The sequence below is a fragment of the Pseudochaenichthys georgianus genome, chromosome 24, assembly GCF_902827115.2.
Source record: "Pseudochaenichthys georgianus chromosome 24, fPseGeo1.2, whole genome shotgun sequence".
Taxonomy (NCBI): domain Eukaryota; kingdom Metazoa; phylum Chordata; class Actinopteri; order Perciformes; family Channichthyidae; genus Pseudochaenichthys; species Pseudochaenichthys georgianus.
Window position 1 is genome coordinate 11205850 of NC_047526.1, and position 19472 is coordinate 11225321.

The window sequence follows — 19472 nt, forward strand, 5'->3', positions numbered from 1 at the left end:
AGTGCTCATTAGCTGTTCTCAACCTCCTTGTCCAAAGAGTCAAGGCTTACTTCAGTACAAATATTTCCTAATGGGTTTATGGTCTCGATTGCTAGTTTTGGTGATACCATTTAGAGTTAAAAAGAAAAAAAGAGTAAAAATGACAAGTGCAGGGTATGCCTTAGGGAGCTTCATGGTGTCCCTAACACTGCTTTGCTACCAAGCTTTTGTTTCAGTGTTCAGTTGTACACTACTTAATAAGTAATTGACTTTTCACTTTTTGGGGAAAGTGTATTTTCTGTTAAACATGTATTTTTGCAAGTCAAAAGGAACTGATTTCACAGTTAGTGTGAATTTCACATACACCTTGCTAATCAAACTAGCTTGCTAGAGCTAACGTTAGCTTTTGAAAAATGCTCACAAAAAACAACAATGCTCACAAAAAAACAAGAGACCCCCATTTAAATGACCAAACTCGAGGCTTCTTTTATACAGTATAAGGCTTTTTGGCATTGGAGTTGCTCCTGTATTTCATAAGCTAGTTTGGTTATGCTCATGACATTAGCTTACATTAGAGCAGATGAAAACTTCGTTTAAAAACACCTTCAAGCACCCTTTTTTTTGTGTTTTTTGTTTGGGAAAAGTTACACAAAGACACTATTACTAGACTCAGAAAAGAACACTGCTCTAGCAAGTTGAGACATCCAAAGCTTCAAAGGTTAGCTGTGCATATTATATTACCGATTTAAAAAAAATCCATATGGGGAAATGGTTGTAACAAATATTCACTTACATTGTTTTCCTTTTTTATTACACAAATACAATCTTTACATATTATTAATGCTGTGTGCCATCTGAATCCGACCTCCTTCTTTCATCATCATCCTAAAAGAAATCTATGCAGACCCCTGTACAAAAATATAGCACATGCTTTCTGTGCAGGTTTGCTTGATTATCAATTTATCAACAATAAACGTTGTCTGTCTGCTTTTGTTCAGACACTTCTTACACAATTCAGATTCCAAAAGATGTTGACGTCAGATGTGGAGCACAAGTATTGTCAACCTGTAATTTCCTCTCAGATGTATGAACAAAGAGAATTAAGATACCTATTCAATTGCAGTTAATGATATAGTGTCCACAAATTGTCTTCATGCGTGGCTGATTTCAGGGGTCGGTCAATCAGTGTAGGCATGTTTTGAACAGTCCGTCCATTTTAGTAACTGCATCTGCGGTGAACCTAGACGACAGGAAAAACATAAACCTTACACTGTTGTGCTAAAATGAAAAAGAATAACCCCTGGAGCTACCTTTTTCGACACATTATATTACTGCCAACCTCCTGGGACTGTAAGACAACATCAGAGTGTGAAAATGTCCTTCTATCTGCGTCTGTGCCTGGAGAAAGTGCTGCAAACCAAAAAGTAACCATCAGTCTAACATAATAGGTTTCATCTCAGTCGCAAAACATCACCCATTCAGCTGAAGATAATAGGTCTGTTTATTTTATAATAAGGTTCTCCTGGGATTTTTTCTTCTTCTATTTGTCGTTATAATTAATGTAACCATTGCCAAGATGGAGGCTATTGAATGGCATATAAAAAGGCTTTGAAACATTTGTTTGAGTTAACGAGAGTGGCATTGCAATTCTAATTGTCCATCCATCCATCCATCTTCTCCCGCTTATCCGTGGTCGGGTCGCAGGGGTAGCAGTTCCAGCAGAGAGCCCCAAACTTCCTTTTCCCTGGCGACATCAACCAGCTCTGACTGGGGGGTCCCAAGGCGCTCCCAGGCCAGCGAAGAGATATAATCCCTCCACCTGGTCCTAGGTCTACCCCTTGGTCTCTTCCCAGCTGGACATGCCTAGTAAGGATGCCCAGGTGGCATCCTTACTAGGTGCCCGAACCACCTCAACTGGCTCCTTTCAACGCAAAGGAGGAGCGGTTCAACTCAGAGTCCCTCCCGGATGACCGAACTTCTCACCTTATCCCTAAGGGAGACACCAGCCACCCTGCGGAGAAAACCCATCTCGGCCGCTTGTATCCGCGATCTCGTTCTTTCGGTCATGATTCTAATTGTAAAATGATGCATTCAGGATCAAAACATCGAATTAGCCATTAATTCAGCTTTTCCTTTCTGCATTTCACCCAGCTTCATGTAATTACTAATGTTAGACACAAAATTAAGCAACACCCATTTTATTAAAGCTATTTTTATGTCATTGTGGATGTGGGTAGAGCCATAGTGAGTATTGAGTAAGTACGATATGTAAGGTGAAGAAGCGTGTAGTGCATTAGGATTTTAAGGCTTAGATACAAGTACTCCAGGCAGGCCTTTTTTTATATCACCATGGCAACTGAATTCCTCATGTGGTAACATTGTGGTTCAGAAGACAGACTCCAGCCCATCTAATTCATCATTAGTGTAGCCATGTTCTTGACAGGGAAATTGGCGGAGATGATTGCTGCTGGGAGTCAGCGTGGTGTCAATGGATGAATTAGTCATGTACTCAGTCTTTAAACCACCCAAAGTCTCATTTTCGTTTTTCCAGGAAGGCTTTCCCCAGTGGAAATGTGTCCTTATCGGCTTATCCTTGCAGCCTTTTGTTACCCCTAAAAATAATTGTCTGCCCTATCTGTCCGTGCTAGTCTCTGCCAAACGGTTGTTCATGATGCCAAGGGCTCCCACCCCTCCGGAGAATCCGTTCTGACGTGAATTGGAGCTGGACTGGCGCGGGTGCCCAATGGCCATCTCGGAAAGCTGCTTCTGCATAATAGCCAGATTGACCTGCAGGAAGAGAAAGAGATAAAGGAATGAACAGATGAGGATATATGTTCTGTCTGCGTTTGGAAGTGGTAGCTGCAACCTGTGAAGCCTTGCACAATGAGGATAATACAATGCGTTGGCAGCACACACATCTGATTTCACAGGTGTGATATGAGGCTACCAGATGGTGCCTTTCCTCTCCTTTTTAGGTGTCGATCTATGTGAACAAGGACGACAAATACTGAGCAAGTGTTACTGAGCAGAACCTTCTTTTTGCTTTATCAGTGTACAAAACAACCTGTAGGGAATACATATTACTGATGTGTAATATTGTTTAACATTTGTTTAATTAATATTCCTTCATATTTAATGGAACTGTATTTTGGATGAATGGGTATTCTTAGCCATGGTAGTTGCATGACTGGATGTTTGTCTTTCATCCAGACAGAAATATTTCAACAGCTCTTGAGATGATTTATCAGGAAATGTGTACAGTACAGAAAGCCCCACGGGAAAAGCCTTCTAACTTTGGTGATCCCCTGAGTCTTGCATTACTCATCTTGTAATAAACATGTACCTGAAGTGAGGGAAATCAAGGATGTTTTCACAAATAGACTCTTTTAAACTAACCATATAGTGGACCAACAGAACACGGATATGTTTCTTGTGTGAATGTATTTGAAAGAGGTCTCAATTCTCTTTCTGTTTCACTTCAGACCACCTCTCAAGGACGTATGAGTATGGTTAGTTAGTTGCTGAATCACCTTAACCTCTACACTTATATTGTTATACCTGAAATTATAGCATTTTAATTGGATGAGGTTGTCACATAATATGCTGAGGATGACTATGACACGATGACCTCGTCTTCAGTTAATGACAGACAAAGTCATATTTATAAAAATGACTCAGTGTTTGGAGGTCTATCTCTAAGAATGTTTCCACCTATCCCCCTGCATTGAAACGTTTAAGGCCTTAATAAAGTACAGGTCCATGTTGCCACTAAAGTCTATACACATCTTCAATGTGCAGCTGTCCCTGATTGAACATCTAAAGGCCCGTTTGTTACATTATGCAACAGCAGCATTCTGTTTTTCTATCACATGTCTCGTCTACATCCTCTCCACCCCTCCCTTTCCCCTCATGTTCTCTCTTATTCCTCTTTACACACGTACAATATGTAACCTGCTACTTTTTCAGACTTGAAATGCTATTCCTGTGGCACTCTGATGTTATCAGATAGTTCTGAGGCAGAATCCAGCTTTGAACAACTTGTGCTTTTTATTCAAAATTGGACTGCCACATTGCGTTTGCTTTTGTTGGTATTGACCACATATACTTTTATGTAATGTAAATATATATATTATAATTTTTTTGTCAGTTGCACTTCCATAATCAAATATGTCTTTTTTAGCCTTGCGGTTGCCCCTGTCGACAACCGTAATCTCTTCATAGCTCTAATTGGCCATGTGTTAAGCATCATTAAGCCTTGTTAGATCCGTGTTACTGAAGTTTTTATGCCATTTGTAACTTTTTAAATACATATAATGAACTATGGATGGGTAGTCGCAACACTACAACGTGCTAGCATGTATTTTCTAATAACCCTTACCAGTCCCCTTGCCTATACAAATATCTCTGATTTTCCTGTCGTTTCCTTTGTCTTTCTCTTGGCTCCACCTATGCCTATGCCTAGGAGTAAATGAATGTTGTTAATAGTTATTAATAGTCAATGAAGCAGGTAAATCAAAGTGACATCGCTGGAGATTTGGCTAGTTTGCATCAGGATATTCACATCCTTGAAACATCACACCATGTTGTCTTCTAATTATCTCAGCCAGAAACTTCAGGCTCAGTAATCAGAATAATAACCAGGTGTGAACATTCAGATGTTGTACTTCCAGTTGAGAATAACTCTGGAGTGAGTGAGCAACAATTTGATATTCAACAGCACACACTGCTCATTCGTCTCGTCGGAAAAGTAGGGTGGCAGTTATGGAAATGTATGGACAATTGACACCTCTGAGTGTCTCAGAGGGCTCTTGAAAGGGTGATAGCAATGGAGTAGGGAATTGGTATTCAGATACATTTTACACATAATATCCATGTAGCCTAGAAAACAGCAACTAACTCATACTGCTTCTTCCAGGAAGCCAAACTATGACTTGCACTACGCTACATTTTTAAGTAAACTTTAGTTTAAATACTTGTAATCTAGTTATAACAGATGATTTAATATTGGTGTGTTTAAAGGGAAACATCACTATGAGGCTGGGTAATATACAAACTTAACACAAGAAGTAAGGCAATTTGTGTTTGGTAGATGATTTCTATGTTGTAACAATACTTTTGGCAATACATCTTGTACCGTTGGAAAGCCTGTTTTCCAGATTTGTGAGGAACAAGCATTTGTTGGATGAGCAGCAGAGCTGAGTATGTGGGGTGCGCCCATGAAAAATGTGATAAATCTCCTCTGCCAATGCCAAACAGCAGCCACTCTCCGGTCTCGTACGGCTGCCAGGAGCTTGCCATGACTGCCCTACACCGTCAGGCCCACTTAAACAGGAACCTCAACATGTGGAGGAACATTATGCTCAGCGATGAGTCCAGATTCTGCCTGCGGCACATGGATCGTAGGGTCACAGTGTGGAGAAGACGCAGAGAATGCTTTGCTGACTGCTGCACCGATAGAGTAGGAGTGGAGAGGATGGGATGACCTGCAGTCCTGACCTCAACCCCATTGAACCCCATGTTGGGTCAGCTTGGCCCTGCTGTCCGCTCCAGAGTGACCAACACAACCACGCCGGCTGACCTGGGACAACTGCTGGTTGAATAATGGAAGCATGAGGAGGAGAGGCTGTTGTGGCTGTGTTTGGTTCTTCCACACGCGACTGAGGCTGCTTGTTAAATGAATCAATTGTTAATAAATCAATTGTTGCCAATATGTCTTTATTCATCAGACTCCAATCATCCAATCCACCAAACAACACAAAACTAGAGTCAGCAGCAAAAAAATATGTTAGAGGAGATTTGTCACATTTATGTGGGGTATCACATTTTTCATGGGCGCACCCCACAGCTCTGCTGCTCATCCCACAAATGTGGCTTGTTCCTCACAAATGTGGTACCACTGGAAAGGTAAGAAAACAGTATATAATGGTATAAGATTTATTGCCAAAAAGCATTGCTTCAACATAGAAATCATCAACCCAACACAAATTGCCTTAATTCTTGTGTTATATATATATATAAAATGGATATCATGATAGACTAGATATCGTCCTACATTTTGGATAGCGTAATATCGCAAATGTTTCTTCTTTCAAAGGCAGTAAAGTGCTGTAATTGTATGAACATACATTTGAACCCTCTTAGCTATTATATCCAAATTCCAGATGTTTACTTTTTCAAAAACTGCATCACATTGTGTTTATATCGCTAAATATCGGAGTAATTGATCAGAAATATCGGGATATTAGATTTTATCCATATATCCCTTCTGTTATATGATAGGTTACTTTTATGTTGGAGTTTCTTCATTGCCAATTATGCAGAAAAGCTGCAGTAGAGCAGAGCAAAGTGCAATACAGGTTATGAGGAGCAAGATGACAGAGCAGGGTGAATGAGGAGTTAATGACTAAAGTAAGCATGACTACAGGGAACCAACAAGATTGAATGAATGTCTGTTTTACTAATCTTGTGAGCAGTTTAAATTAAATTACTCTGGGAGATAACTGAATATGTTGAGCGTCATAACACGTAATGATATTAGATAGATGAAATGACTGTCAGTAACACCGTGAAGCTCTCACCTTGTTGGCTGCAAGAAAGTCCTTCATGGAGATCATCTCCCCAGACATCCTGCGCCCGTTGTCGGTCTCACTTTCGTTGAGGGCATCCGTCTCGATGGAGGGGTCTCTGCGGGTGTGCAGGTGGCCCGGTGCCACCACGTTCCGTCGGGGGTGCCGGTGTGGGTGGTGACCCCTCCTGGGGAAACAGCAGCGGCAGGGTGCGTCCAGCCTCCTCAGGAGCCAGTTCAGGACCTGTTTGATGACGATGGAGATGACGTTGAAGAGGGAGTATATGCAGCAGACGCCGGTCAGGATGAAGAAGAAGTTGCCCAACCTATACGCGACTGTGGCGTGGCCCTCGTACACCGCCCGCTGGCTGCTCACCATGTCTCCAAAACCAATTGTGCTAAAGGCCACAAAGCAGAAGTAGAGCGAGTCCAGGTAGTCCCAACCCTCGGCTGCAGAGTACATGAGCGAGGCAGAGCAGGACACCACAATGGCCGCCATGCCTAGAATGAACATGACGCAGTAAACCGAAGGCTTCCAGCCAGCCAGATCCTCTCCTCTTTCTCCTCCATTTCCACCAGCTCTGTTTCCCTCAGACACCCGCTGGCCATTTGATGCAAGCGCAGCTTTTTTATGCCGATGTTTGTGACAGGACTTGAGGACCACGGCGATGACTGTGATGACACGCTCCAGAAAGAGGTTGAAGAAGAGGATGGTGGCAGCGCAGCCGAGCAGGCCGTAGAACATCAAGAAGACTTTTCCTCCAATGGTGGCAGGAGTGGTCATACCGAACCCTTGGAAACACACAATATATGCAATAAGGAAATATATACATAATAGGACTGCAAGCTCACGTTCAGAGAGTTGCGAAACTCCTTGACTTTTGCAGATGCAGGTGGCTCTGAATAAAAAGGAGAGAATAAACGCTTCACAAAGCACAAGAGAAGCATTATTATCACTGGAAAACTATCACACACACTGTTGTAAATGAATGGATCCTTTGTAGAGAAGACCATTGTGTCCATTGCCTCCAGCTAATTGTATTTACCTTTTGAATCAAACTCATATCCTTTATGCCATTAACAAAGAAGGCTAATTACTGATCTTTTCATCTCAGAGAGGGAAATCATTCTCACAAAACTGGCTGAACCCCTTAGTTGCAATTGGTGACGTGCTCTCCTTCTCGCTTTGTCACTCACTTAATCAAAGCGCAAATGTGTTTTCAATCCAAGCACATCTTGACAATCAGAGCAAAGGTGTCTGTTTCTCTAACATGTCACCGTATTCCCTACAGTTACTTAGCAAGTGAAAGTCCCACTGGGGCCAATTCACATGTCAATTGTATCATCGTCACCTTCTTAAACTAATGGCCTAAGTCATATTTGAAAGTTTTTCAAAAAACAGAAAAAACTTAACCGAATATATGATATATATTAATTATTTCACACAAAAAGGTTATGACAATATATGACTATTGACATACAAATAACACTGTCTGTCAATTGTGTAAAATAAGAGGATTAGATGACTTAGGCCAATTTACGAACATGTTGTTGTGACTTAGGCAATTTGAAACCTGACTTAGGCCTTATTACTTCTGGAGTAAGTGACTTAGGCAAAACAGTGCACTTCTCTTTTCCGCATTACTGTGACAGACCATGGGGCTGGGTCAGCCACTAACAGTTTAAAATGCTAGAGGAGCATACAGAGACTCAGAAAAGAGAGGGCAGTTTGGCCGTGGTTGGCCCTTTAATTCAATATAGCAAACTCAAAAGCTACAACTTAAATCACTCTTAGCTAAATAAAACAAAAGGCAAGTAAATCAAACCCTGAGGAGGCATGTGCCTCTCCTCACTACTCCCTCCAGCTCTTCTTTGCTGTGTTTTTAATTGCTAACCCTTTTCCATTTAAATCCGTTTCTCCCCTGAACCTTTCTCAGTCATCTTGGTGTGTGTGTGTGTGTGTGTGTGTGTGTGTGTGTGTGTGTGTGTGTGTGTGCGTGTGTGCGTGCGTGTGTGCGTGTGGGTGGCACTCGAAGGGCATGACATGTTTCATGGATGGAAGGTCCTGAAACCTCCTCGCCTTGATTGGCAGAGCGTCAACTTCAGCAGTTGCAGCTGCCTGTTGATATTCCTGATGGAGATGGTTGTGCCTGGGTGAAGGAACTTCGTGTCTTTAGACAGTAGTGCGAATCAACAGTGGGCAGATCCTATAACCAGTCCTTAAGGAAATCTGCAACAGCCATTTCCAGCTTTGCATTTTTGCCACTCTTAGGTGGAGATGTAGTTGGCGGGTCTGCCACTTGTTCGTCATGGTCGATGGTATTTTTGTTCAGCCAGTGTAATGGTTCTTTCAGGGATACCAAGTGTAGAAGAAAAAAAGCTTTGTATTCTTTAAGATTTGTTCCATCCTGAAGTTTCAGTTATAGGAAAATGATGAACTGCGCCTGGATCCTTCACCAACTTTCTTTATTTTGCTTCATGGAAACCTTTGTGACTGTTAGGATTTGTCTGTGTTGGTATTTTTCTTGTCCTTTTCTATCTTTGGGTTTCCTGTTTTATTTTGTAAAGTGTTCACCCCCGTTTCCTGCCTGTTTGCTTTCTGTCGGTTTCCCTCTCTGATTACCCAATTGTGTTCACCTGATACCTATGTGTTTTCTCCTCCCTCCTCACCTGTCGTATTTATGTGATTAGTCCTGGGTGTATTTAAGTTCTGGGTTTTCTGTCTCTCTTTGTCGGGTTGTCTTGTGTGATAACGAAGTTCGTCGGTGAGTGTTCTGTTTGTCTTTGTCGATATAGGTATCATAGCCTTGAAATAAAGGAGTTTTCAGTTATATCTGCATTTGGGTCCTACTTCCAACACAAACCGTAACAGTGACCAAAGTGGTGACGTATAACCGATGTTCTTCCCAGTTGTCCATTGACCAAACTTTCTGAAATATCCACTGCCTCTGCTCTTCTGTAATGGATTGGCAGTCTCAAGTCGTGACTCGTTGACAGAACTTCGAATTGCAGGGAAGGCCCATAGCCTTTGCAGCTATTTCTTTGCCACCTTTGGCCTTGTATGCCATTCCTTTGAGACGTTTCTTCTTGGATTCATTTTGCTTCCATGTTTCTGGGCTGAGGTATTTGTTTCCTTTTGACCGTATTGTTTTCATACATCCTTTAGATGAGGACCATAATGTTCTGAAGTTGCTGCCAGACTGTCTTCATTTTCGGGAACAGAGGACTCATCAGAGGATGGATTGTAGTTTGGGTCAATGATAACATCATCATCATCTATGTCTTCTTCATGGTGTGGACGGTTCTGCTAAGGCATCTTCAGCAACACTCTCTTCTTCAATGAAAGTGTTTAGGTTATTGTCTGCTCCATCTGATTCAGGGTGTTTCTCAATGTCGAGTAAGGCTGCTCCAGAGCCACTATTTCAAGGATACTACATCATCGAGTGCCGCCGAAGGACTGTTCCAATGTCCAGGATCCTTGGAATTCTACCGAGGCCGGCGTAATTCGTTGCTGGAAATTTCGAGGCTGCACATGTGTAGACTCCGCGGTCTTAAAATCCCCACAATGCTTTGCGCACGGACCAATTCCCAAAATCTTTGGCAGAAAATGTAAGGCGGGGCCTCTCATATGACGCACACCTGCACACTTGCTAGCCTGTTCCATTCTTCGTTCTCCGAAAGCCAGGAATGACTCTTGCCTAGCCTCTGATGGACCTGACTTGGAGGACAAGGAAGCGTCCTCGACATTGAGAAACACCCACAGTGTCTTGGCCTGGTACATGCTGCTCCACCTCTTTAAAGACAGTCTCATTTTCATTGGATGATTCCTGATCGGTGTCTGAAAAGTCAAGTGCATCTCCTACCAAAAAGGAGTAGGCGTACGGTCACAACTGTGTGATTATTGTGAAAAACATTTTTGTAATTGCACTGTGGTCCTATGCATTAATACATTAAAGCTATTTAATGAATATTATTTCGCCAAATTCAGTTAAAAAAACATTTCATCTTTCCTAATAAGATGGAAATGTAATGTGGAAAAAAGACAATATTAAGAATTAAAACAGACAAATGCAAAATGTACTTTTCCTTATTTATAATTATGCTGTAATTGTAACAGTTAGTTTTGAAAGATTAGATTAGTTTTTAGATGAGTCTTTATTGTCCCAGAGGGAAATGTGTGCAAGCTTCATGGAGCTACAGTAGCTACATTAGCTACAGTAACTATACATTTTTAATTTCACAGACTAAATAACTACACAACATTTATAGCCTAGCCTATAGTATAGTAAACATCAACAACAGGGGACAAGCCCTGAACCATGAAAATAACTTAATTTATCTGTTCTGTTAGTTTTTCTTTCTTCTTGAAGCAGCCATTTTGTAAAGCTTGTCAAATGGCCTAAGTCACATTGTCTTGTGACTTAAGCCATCTTTTTTTTTTTAAATATATTGCCTAAGTCACACTCTTGACATAGGCCATTATACTATCAGGGTAGGAAGTTAGAACAGCACTTTATTTTCAATAAGGATGTAGGCAATTTTATCAGAGGTGGCCAGCATCAAGAAGAGATGATTTAGGCAAAAAAAACATTTTCTCCAAAATATGACTTAGGCCATTAGTTTAAGAAGGTGACGTCATGTTCTATCATTTTTAAAAGGTAAGAACCCATTAAACTGTTTTCTATTTATAAGGGCAAATTGTCTCTTTTGAACTGACAGAGAAGCAAAATAGGACTCAAGCCGAGAGGTGCATCCATCGATCGCACAGATCTCAGCGATGTCTCATCCCTCATTTAGCACTTAAAGCTCAATGAAGCACTGTCTGTCTCTGTTCACCTGTTTGAGTTGATATATTAATAACAATGTTATTGTCTGCAGATTCAGTTACATGCACGCTGTTTTGTTGTGCAGCTTGGAATTCTGACAAGAGCCTTTTCACTCGAAAAGCAAAGATACATTTGACTGAATCTCCTTTCATGAAATAACACTCTGAGCAAGGCCAGCCCTAGGATTGTGGTGGGCCTAAACTAATTCTGCAGATAGGGCTCCGTGCAGGCATAAAGCCAACATGTATAATAAGGAAAAAGCTATATGCTTGATCAAATTACTGCAGGGAGTTCCAGGGCATCACATATTAAAGCATGACTCAGGGGAAAGTTTAGAGTGTTAAAAGACAAAATGAAAACGTATAAGGCTGAGGCAGTCTAATTTACCTTACATGTCATGACATTGTCCTGCTACTTGGAAATGCAGCGTTCTTTAATGCTCACCACAATTCTTAATGAATGTTGGCATTAATTTTGGTAATATTTTTTAATACTGAAGACGACACTCTGCTATCTCTGCGTGATACGCAACCCAGTCTCATGGCATTTCGTGTTCACCAACACGATTTTTAATCTATTGATTTGTGTTCACCAACACGATTTTCCCCTTTTTTTTTTTTCGTGTTGCACAGCACGATTTTAAAAGCAATGTATTTCTACTGGTAATGTGTTTTGTGCCTGCAGCACGTCTTTTTCTCCGGTCGGGTCGTGGAAGACCGGAAGCTGTGTGGTTCATAAAAACATGTTCTTACTCAATATCAAGCCACAATTATTGCTTTTATTTTAAATCGTATAATTTCGGACTTTTGTTGCCGTCTGTGAGGAAAATAAATGGGGCTCAGAGCCTCAGGATACTGAAATCTGTATTTTTAAATCTTTTTTTCCTTCTAATTTGTTATTCTTTTCAAAATAACACTGTTATTTACTCACCAATAACACACAATTATCCTTGCTTTTATTTATTGGTTTAATTTCATAATCTCGTGCTTTTTCGGCGTCCGTCAGGAACTGAATTTCAAAATAAAAATAACCGGAAACAGACGTAGGCATTTCGAGTGATTACCCAAGATCCTCAGCTATGGTTTAAGCTCGCTGATTGGATGTTTTAGCCGCAATGCCTGCTGGGATTTGGTGTTGTTTATATGATATGAAATCCAGAAAACATTTGAAAAGAATAAAATAATACGGCAAACGTATTATTTGCCGTATTACGGTCGAACGCCCCACCAGAACTACACATGCTGGCTATTGTGTTTCGCAACATGTTCTCTATGGCACGTCTCTACTGGGAATTGTAGTTTTAAAAGACGTTTTTCCCAAATGTAGAAGTTGACAGTATTAAACTGTGTACAGCCCTGGAGGTTATAGGCAATAGGAAACACATTGGTGTGTATACATTTAAAACATGTAATTACTAAATGGGTGAAAATCGCTTGTATCCATAATGGGCAGCATTAATATATACCCACACGACAGCTCATTGTTACTTTGTAATTCTACTCCACTACAATTCAGAGGTTAACCTGGTATTTTTACTCCACTACATTTAGTTTAGTTACTTTGCAGATTCTGATTAATGATGTGGAATATAAACAACCCTTAAAGCAGACTTTAGTTACACCTGAATACAATTCAGGGAAGGTGATTGTCAAGTGCCAACAATCAGGAGAGATATTTGATAGTTGGTGCTTGAGAAGACTAAACATTTATCTGCAGATCTTTATAAAGTATATTCATTACTCGTTATTCTCTACTAATAGTTAATTAAAAACTGTATAATGGCTATTTTGCATATCCCTTTCAAGATTTCAAGGTTTTCTAAGGTGTATTGATCTTATACACAACTTGGGTCGCAGGTTCCTCAACAGACATCTATCAATATGTGTGTACTGTATACCTCCACCATTAAACTGTCATATTCTGCACATTTCTTATTCTATCTACATACATAAGAGTATAATTAATGTGTATAATATCATTTAAAATAAGTGTTTCAACATAGTTAACATTGCAGGAAAGCAATATGTTAGACGTTAAGTACTTTGTCAGGCTTAATATTCATCTGTAGATAGATACCCCCAGAGCTTTTTTCTTGTTTAAAAGAAGACCTTAACCTAAAGTATGTTTTAATGTGTTAATAAAGGTTAATTCGTTTTTCTGTTTTGCACATCCTCCTATTAATATCTTTATACATCCAGCACTAAACTGTTTTATTGTAGAGATCACTTAGTATCTTCTCGACTTTTTATATTCTATATTTCTATCATTGACCTTCTACTTTCCCCCTATGAAAGTATGTACTCTTAATATTGTTTTGATCAAATAAGATTATGCAACAAAAATAATTCAATAACATGCTTTAACCACTAGGCGGTGCACACAGGGTACACACAGCATACTAATAATAACTTTGTATTATTAGTGTAGACACTTATGTATAACATCTGAAGATGTGTAGTTTTATTCATGTTTTTACATAATTTTACAGGATATTGCTATACTATTTCTCTTGTTTTACTTCTACACATTAATATCTGATTTGTAAAACATCACAGACAGAAAGGCATAGGCTATCCGTCATTTAATAGTAAGCTATTGAAATTGTGATTCCATAGATGTGTCTCCCATCACCCAAATCCCCTGACTATTCTCTCAACTCAGTATTTAGATTCTTATATTCAAAGAAAATCAGTAATATCTTTAAAAACTACAAGTCCTTTTCGATCAGCTGTGCACCGTTATGGTGTAAATATAACCTATATACCAATTGGATCAAATATAAAAGTCAGCCGAATTACTATTGATACTGCAAGGAGACGTATTTTGTGAAAAGAAATTGAAGATGTTTAATTGTTGATATATTTATGATCCACGTCAAGTATTCAGTTTTGGCAGCAGTTCTCCTGTTTGTCTCTCTCTATAAATAAAGAATTATGGCAGATGTGTAATATGTAATGCAGCCGAACCGTGTATTACAATGCCGTTATGTGATGACTTCCAAAGAGAAAAGCAAGCACACTCTGAATTAGGTATTTTATTTTTCGTTGTCGGATATCATATCTCCATATCATATCAACACCATATCCCAGCGTGCATTGCGGCTAAAACATCCAATCAACAAGCTTCAAGCTGAGGATCTTGGGTAATCAGTTTAGTGGGTTTGTGGTGTGTATCGCTCAAAATGTCCCGTCTGTTTCCGGTGACTTTATTTACGGCTAAAAAGCCCAAGATTATAGAATTAAATGAATAAATAAAAACAAGGATAATTGTGTGTTATTGTTGAGTAAATAACAGTGTGTTATTTAGAAAAGAATAATAAATTAGAAGGAAAAGATTTTAAAAAATACAGATTTCAGTATTTTGAGGCTCTGAGCCCCATTTCTTTTCCTCACAGACGGAAAAAAAAGTCCGACATTATACGATTTAAAATAAAAACAAATAAATAAAAGATAAAACACTGGCATGTAATTTACGTTAGAATAAATAGAATGGTTTTGAATAATAGATGAGAGTAAATCTACTTCACTTTACAGCCCCGCCCACTTTTGGGGAAACCAGCGCTGTCATTTGAACGGCGATCAAGCCTGAAGTCACAGAGCTCTTCTGTTACTGTCCTTTCTTCTTAGAGGAAGTACAGAAACACGTAACTCTGGATTTGTTTTAATGTTTGAGGTGCAATAAACGACACAGCAGCTTTTTGGCATGTTAAAACTATTATGTTCTGCCTCGCACATGAGAGTAACAGCTGGCGAAATTACAGCCTCGCCTACTGATTTTAATTTAACCATATATCGAGCCCGATTGTCGATTTCAAAGGTGTGCTCTAAAATGATATTTATAAATAACTAATTATCATTATTATAAGCAAGACAATAAATGGCAAAGATATGTAGAAAATAAACGTATTTAAGTTACATTCATAACTAACGTAACGTGGAAGAAAATATGCTTCTAGAAGATATGTAGAAAATAAACGTATTTGAGATACGTTCATAACTAACGTAACGTGGGAGAAAATACGTTTCTAGCTAAACGTAATTGAGAATGCAGTTTAGTTCTGTGGGAACGTAATTTTTAGGAGACAGGGTTGAGATGGGAGAAGAGGAAGTCTGCCTCTGCCGTCCGTGAGCCGCCACGGGAAGCCAGACGGGCGCTCATGCGCCGGTGGCTTGAGGAGTTGGAAGCTACTTCTGGAGGTACGTCGGAGCCAGGATCGAGATCCTTCGAAAAAGGTTCGTTGTCGGAAAAGTCTGAATTAGACATCTTGAGGTTATATATTCCTGAGTGTTTAACGGAAGAGGACTATTAGTGTACTACCATTTGTGTGTGGTCACCTGAAATGACAACTGACAGGGAGGAAGAGCAGGCATTTAAGGAATTTAGCATGTGCAGCAATTGGCTGCTGAGGGGTGACGCCCTCGTATTTAATGAGGGGGGAAGGAAGCAATAGAGTGACGTGTAAGTGGCTCATTGTTAGTTCTTCCTTATTGAACTTGCGCTAAAGCTTTCATATCAACAACTAAACAACATCTTCAATTTCTCTTCACACAATACGTCTCCTTGCAGTATCAACACTAATTCGGCTGACTTTTACATTTGATCTAATTCATAGATGCAGTGCACAGCTGACATAAAAGGACTTGTAGTTTTTAAAGATATTACTGATTTTCTTTGAATATAGGAATGCAAATACTGAGTCTGAAATAGTATAGCAATATGCTGTAAAATGATGTGAAAGCATGAATACAACTACACATCTTCAGATGTTGTACATACATAAGTGTCCTACACTAATAATACAAAGTTATTATGGCTGTGTGTACCTTGTGTGCACCGCCTAGTGGTTAAAGCACGTTATTGAATTATTGTTTTTATGTGTTATATTTGATTAAAAATATATTAAGAGTACATACTTTCATAGGAGGAAAGTAGAAGGTCTGTGATAGTGAGCACTTCTCCTTTGCCGAGATAATCCATCCCACCTCACAGGTGTGGCATATCAAGATGCTGATTAGACAGCATGATTATTGCACAGGTGTGCCTTAGGCTGGCCACAATAAAAGGCCACTCTGAAACGTGCAGTTTTATCACACAGCACAATGCCACAGATGTTGCCAGTTTTGAGGGAGCGTGTAATTGGCATGCTGACAGCAGGAATGTCCACCAGAGCTGTTGCCCGTGAATTGAATGTTCATTTCTCTACCATAAGCCGTCTCCAAAGGCGTTTCAGAGAATTTGGCAGTACATCCAACCGGCCTCACAACCGCAGACCAAGTGTAACCACACCAGCCCAGGACGTCCACATCCAGCATGTTCACCTCCAAGATCGTCTGAGACCAGCCACTCGGACAGCTGCTGCAACAATCGGTTTACATAACCAAAGAATTTCTGCACAAACTGTCTGAAACCATCTCAGGGAAGCTCATCTGCATGCTCGTCGTCCTCATCGGGGTTTCGACCTGACTCCGGTTGGTCGTCGTAACCGACTTGAGTGGGAACATGCTCACATTCGATGGCGTCTGGCACGTTGGAGAGGTGTTCTCTTCACGGATGAATCCCGGTTTTCACTGTTCAGGGCAGATGGCAGACAGCGTATGCGGCGTCGTGTGGGTGAGCGGTTTTCTGATGTCATGTTGTGAATCGAGTGGCCCATGGTGGTGGTGGGGTTATGGTATGGGTATGCGTACGAACACAGGTGCATTTTATTGATGGCATTGTGAATGCACAGAGATACCGTGACGAGATCCTGAGGCTCATTGTTGTGCCATTCATCCACGACCATCACCTCATGTTGCAGCATGATAATGCACGGCCCCATGTTGCAAGGGTCTGTACACAATTCCTGGAGGCTGAAAACATCCCAGTTCTTGCATGGCCAGCATACTCACCGGACATGTCACCCATTGAGCATGTTTGGGATGCTCTGGATCGGCGTATACGACAGCGTGCCAATATCCAGCAACTTCGCACAGCCATTGAAGAGGAGTGGACCAACATTCCACAGGCCACAATCAACAACCTGATCAACTCTATGCGAAGGAGATGTGTTGCACTGCGTGAGGCAAATGGTGGTCACACCAGATACTGACTGGTTTTCGGACCCCCCCAGACCCCCCCAATAAAGCAAAACTGCACGTTTCAGAGTGGCCTTTTATTGTGGCCAGCCTAAGGCACACCTGTGCAATAATCATGCTCTCTAATCAGCATCTTGATATGCCACACCTGTGAGGTGGGATGGATTATCTCGGCAAAGGAGAAGTGCTCACTATCACAGATTTGTGAACAATATTTGAGATAAATGGTTATTTTGTGTATATAGAAAATGTTTTAGATCTTTGAGTTCATCTCATGACAATTGGGAGCAAAAACAAAAGGAGCTTTGGTGCCTATCACCTCTTTTTGTCAGGGCGAGAGTCGGGTTTGGGTTGTTGATGCAAAAAGTGCTCTCGATGAGGGGCTGTATACATCCTCCAAAAGCTGATAATGAGGCTATAAACAATCATTGTCTTCCTTTTTTCCCTGGTATTTTAGTAATCACGGGTGAATCATTGGATCAATATGGAGATCACTTTTTTTTAGACCAACATTAATCACAATGTGTTCAGTTAAGAACAGTCTGGACCATTATTAACATAACTAATGCCAATAATCAATCTGTCAAACTGTCAATAATCATGAAACAACTCACTCCAATTACAGGTGAATATGACTACTGATTAGCTAATGAGGGGAAAAAACATTGAGAGTGTAGGGTAGGATCAAATGATATCGACAACAGAATATCAACAGGGCTATCGTTTAACAGTGCTATTGGTTAGGGAAATATGGCTTTACTGTTTATTAAATACTGACTCTCAGAAGCAGCCTGAAATGGAAAAAACGGTTGTCAAGGACAAATCTTGCTCTAAATTGCCTTTTTTCCTAGCCTTGTTCAGTTGAACCTATACTGGATCAAATCACAAGTCATGGCCAATAAATATGACACAGCGATGTTAATATAAAGAATAACTTGAAGTATATCTCTTAGGACTAAATAAACATACACAAACAGATAAGAGAAAAGTGGAGGTCCTAATTGAATGCAAATCAGGATTTCGACTTGTCACAGGTGCAACTCATGCCTATAATTACGGCTTAATTATAATCAGGTGTGCTTGTTCCAGAAATAGTGTGTATGCTGGCTCTTTGTTGGGCCAGTATTTATGCTTCTATGACAATTAAAACATCAGATAACTGGGCTTTGAACATCCTGAAATACATTAAGGGGGTACATTTCTATTTACATTTATTTTTATTTTGGTTCATGGAGAGCGAGTAGCTGTGATATTTAAGATAGTTTCTTGCAAACAAGGACTTTATGAAGATTATGGAGATACTAAATAGTGGATTTTAAAATGATTTCAATAAAAAGATGATAGAGCTGACAGAGAAAATCGCAAAATCACTGTTTTAAAACGCGACTTTTCTCCATCTCACCAATTGTTGACACCACCGTCCCCACGAAGTAAAACGCGCCGGTGAAGTCCCATCGAGGTCGGATTGTGTCCACGCGGATCCCCGCCACGTTCGCCTCCTCGTAGTTCCTCAGGAAGTTGTTTAGGTCTTTCTTACTCAGGTTGTACTTCTGGCTGAAATGCTCGAACCTCTGCTCCCAGCGCTCCTTCGCCTCTCGCTCTTTTGGCTGCTCCAGCGCGGAGAAGACAGCGGCCCCACAGAGGAGATAGATGATGATGAACAATGCCAGCAGCAGGAACCTTGCGTTATCCTCGTTTATTGGACCGGAGCCGCCCCTACATGCCATTATGTAGCTGTTGTCAGCGTGGTGCAGCTCATGTGAGGTGGCATGGTGTTCAGGAATAAAAACGCACCGTCCTCGGAATAAACAGGTGTTTTTTTTTACGACAGAAAAGTCCAGCGCAATAAGATTACATTATTATATATCGAGTTGTCCCGCGGCGGTTGATGTGGCATTTTGCCAATGAGATTCTATGCAGCCCAAGTCCAAAACGGTTCTCCTCCACTGTCAGCAATCTAAAGATTCACTGAGAGGAGGAGAGAGGCGCGCGGCAATCTGTGGATGCAGACTCGTCCTGTTTTACTCT

General features: G+C 40.6%; 1 protein-coding gene across 1 annotated transcript; it reads right to left on the reverse strand.

Annotated features, from left to right (window-relative positions):
- Nucleotides 1-441: 441 nt before the first annotated feature.
- kcnk13b (potassium channel, subfamily K, member 13b) lies at nt 442-19229 on the reverse strand. Its single transcript, XM_034075932.2, has 3 exons — nt 18847-19229; nt 6558-7336; nt 442-2766 (listed from the first exon to the last, which is right to left on the reverse strand). The coding sequence occupies exons 1-3, from the start codon at nt 19169-19171 to the stop codon at nt 2611-2613; spliced, it is 1260 nt and encodes a 419-aa protein (XP_033931823.1). The 5' UTR covers nt 19172-19229; the 3' UTR covers nt 442-2610.
- Nucleotides 19230-19472: the final 243 nt, after the last annotated feature.

Coding starts and splice junctions, on each gene's coding strand:
- kcnk13b (XM_034075932.2), bottom strand. CDS start 19,171: ATGGCATGTAGGGGCGGCTCCGGTCCAATAAACGAGGATAACGCAAGG. Junction 7,337..18,846: donor GACGGTGGTGTCAACAATTG/GTGAGATGGAGA, acceptor TGTGTTTCCAAG/GGTTCGGTATGACCACTCCT. Junction 2,767..6,557: donor ACTTTCTTGCAGCCAACAAG/GTGAGAGCTTCA, acceptor CTCTTCCTGCAG/GTCAATCTGGCTATTATGCA.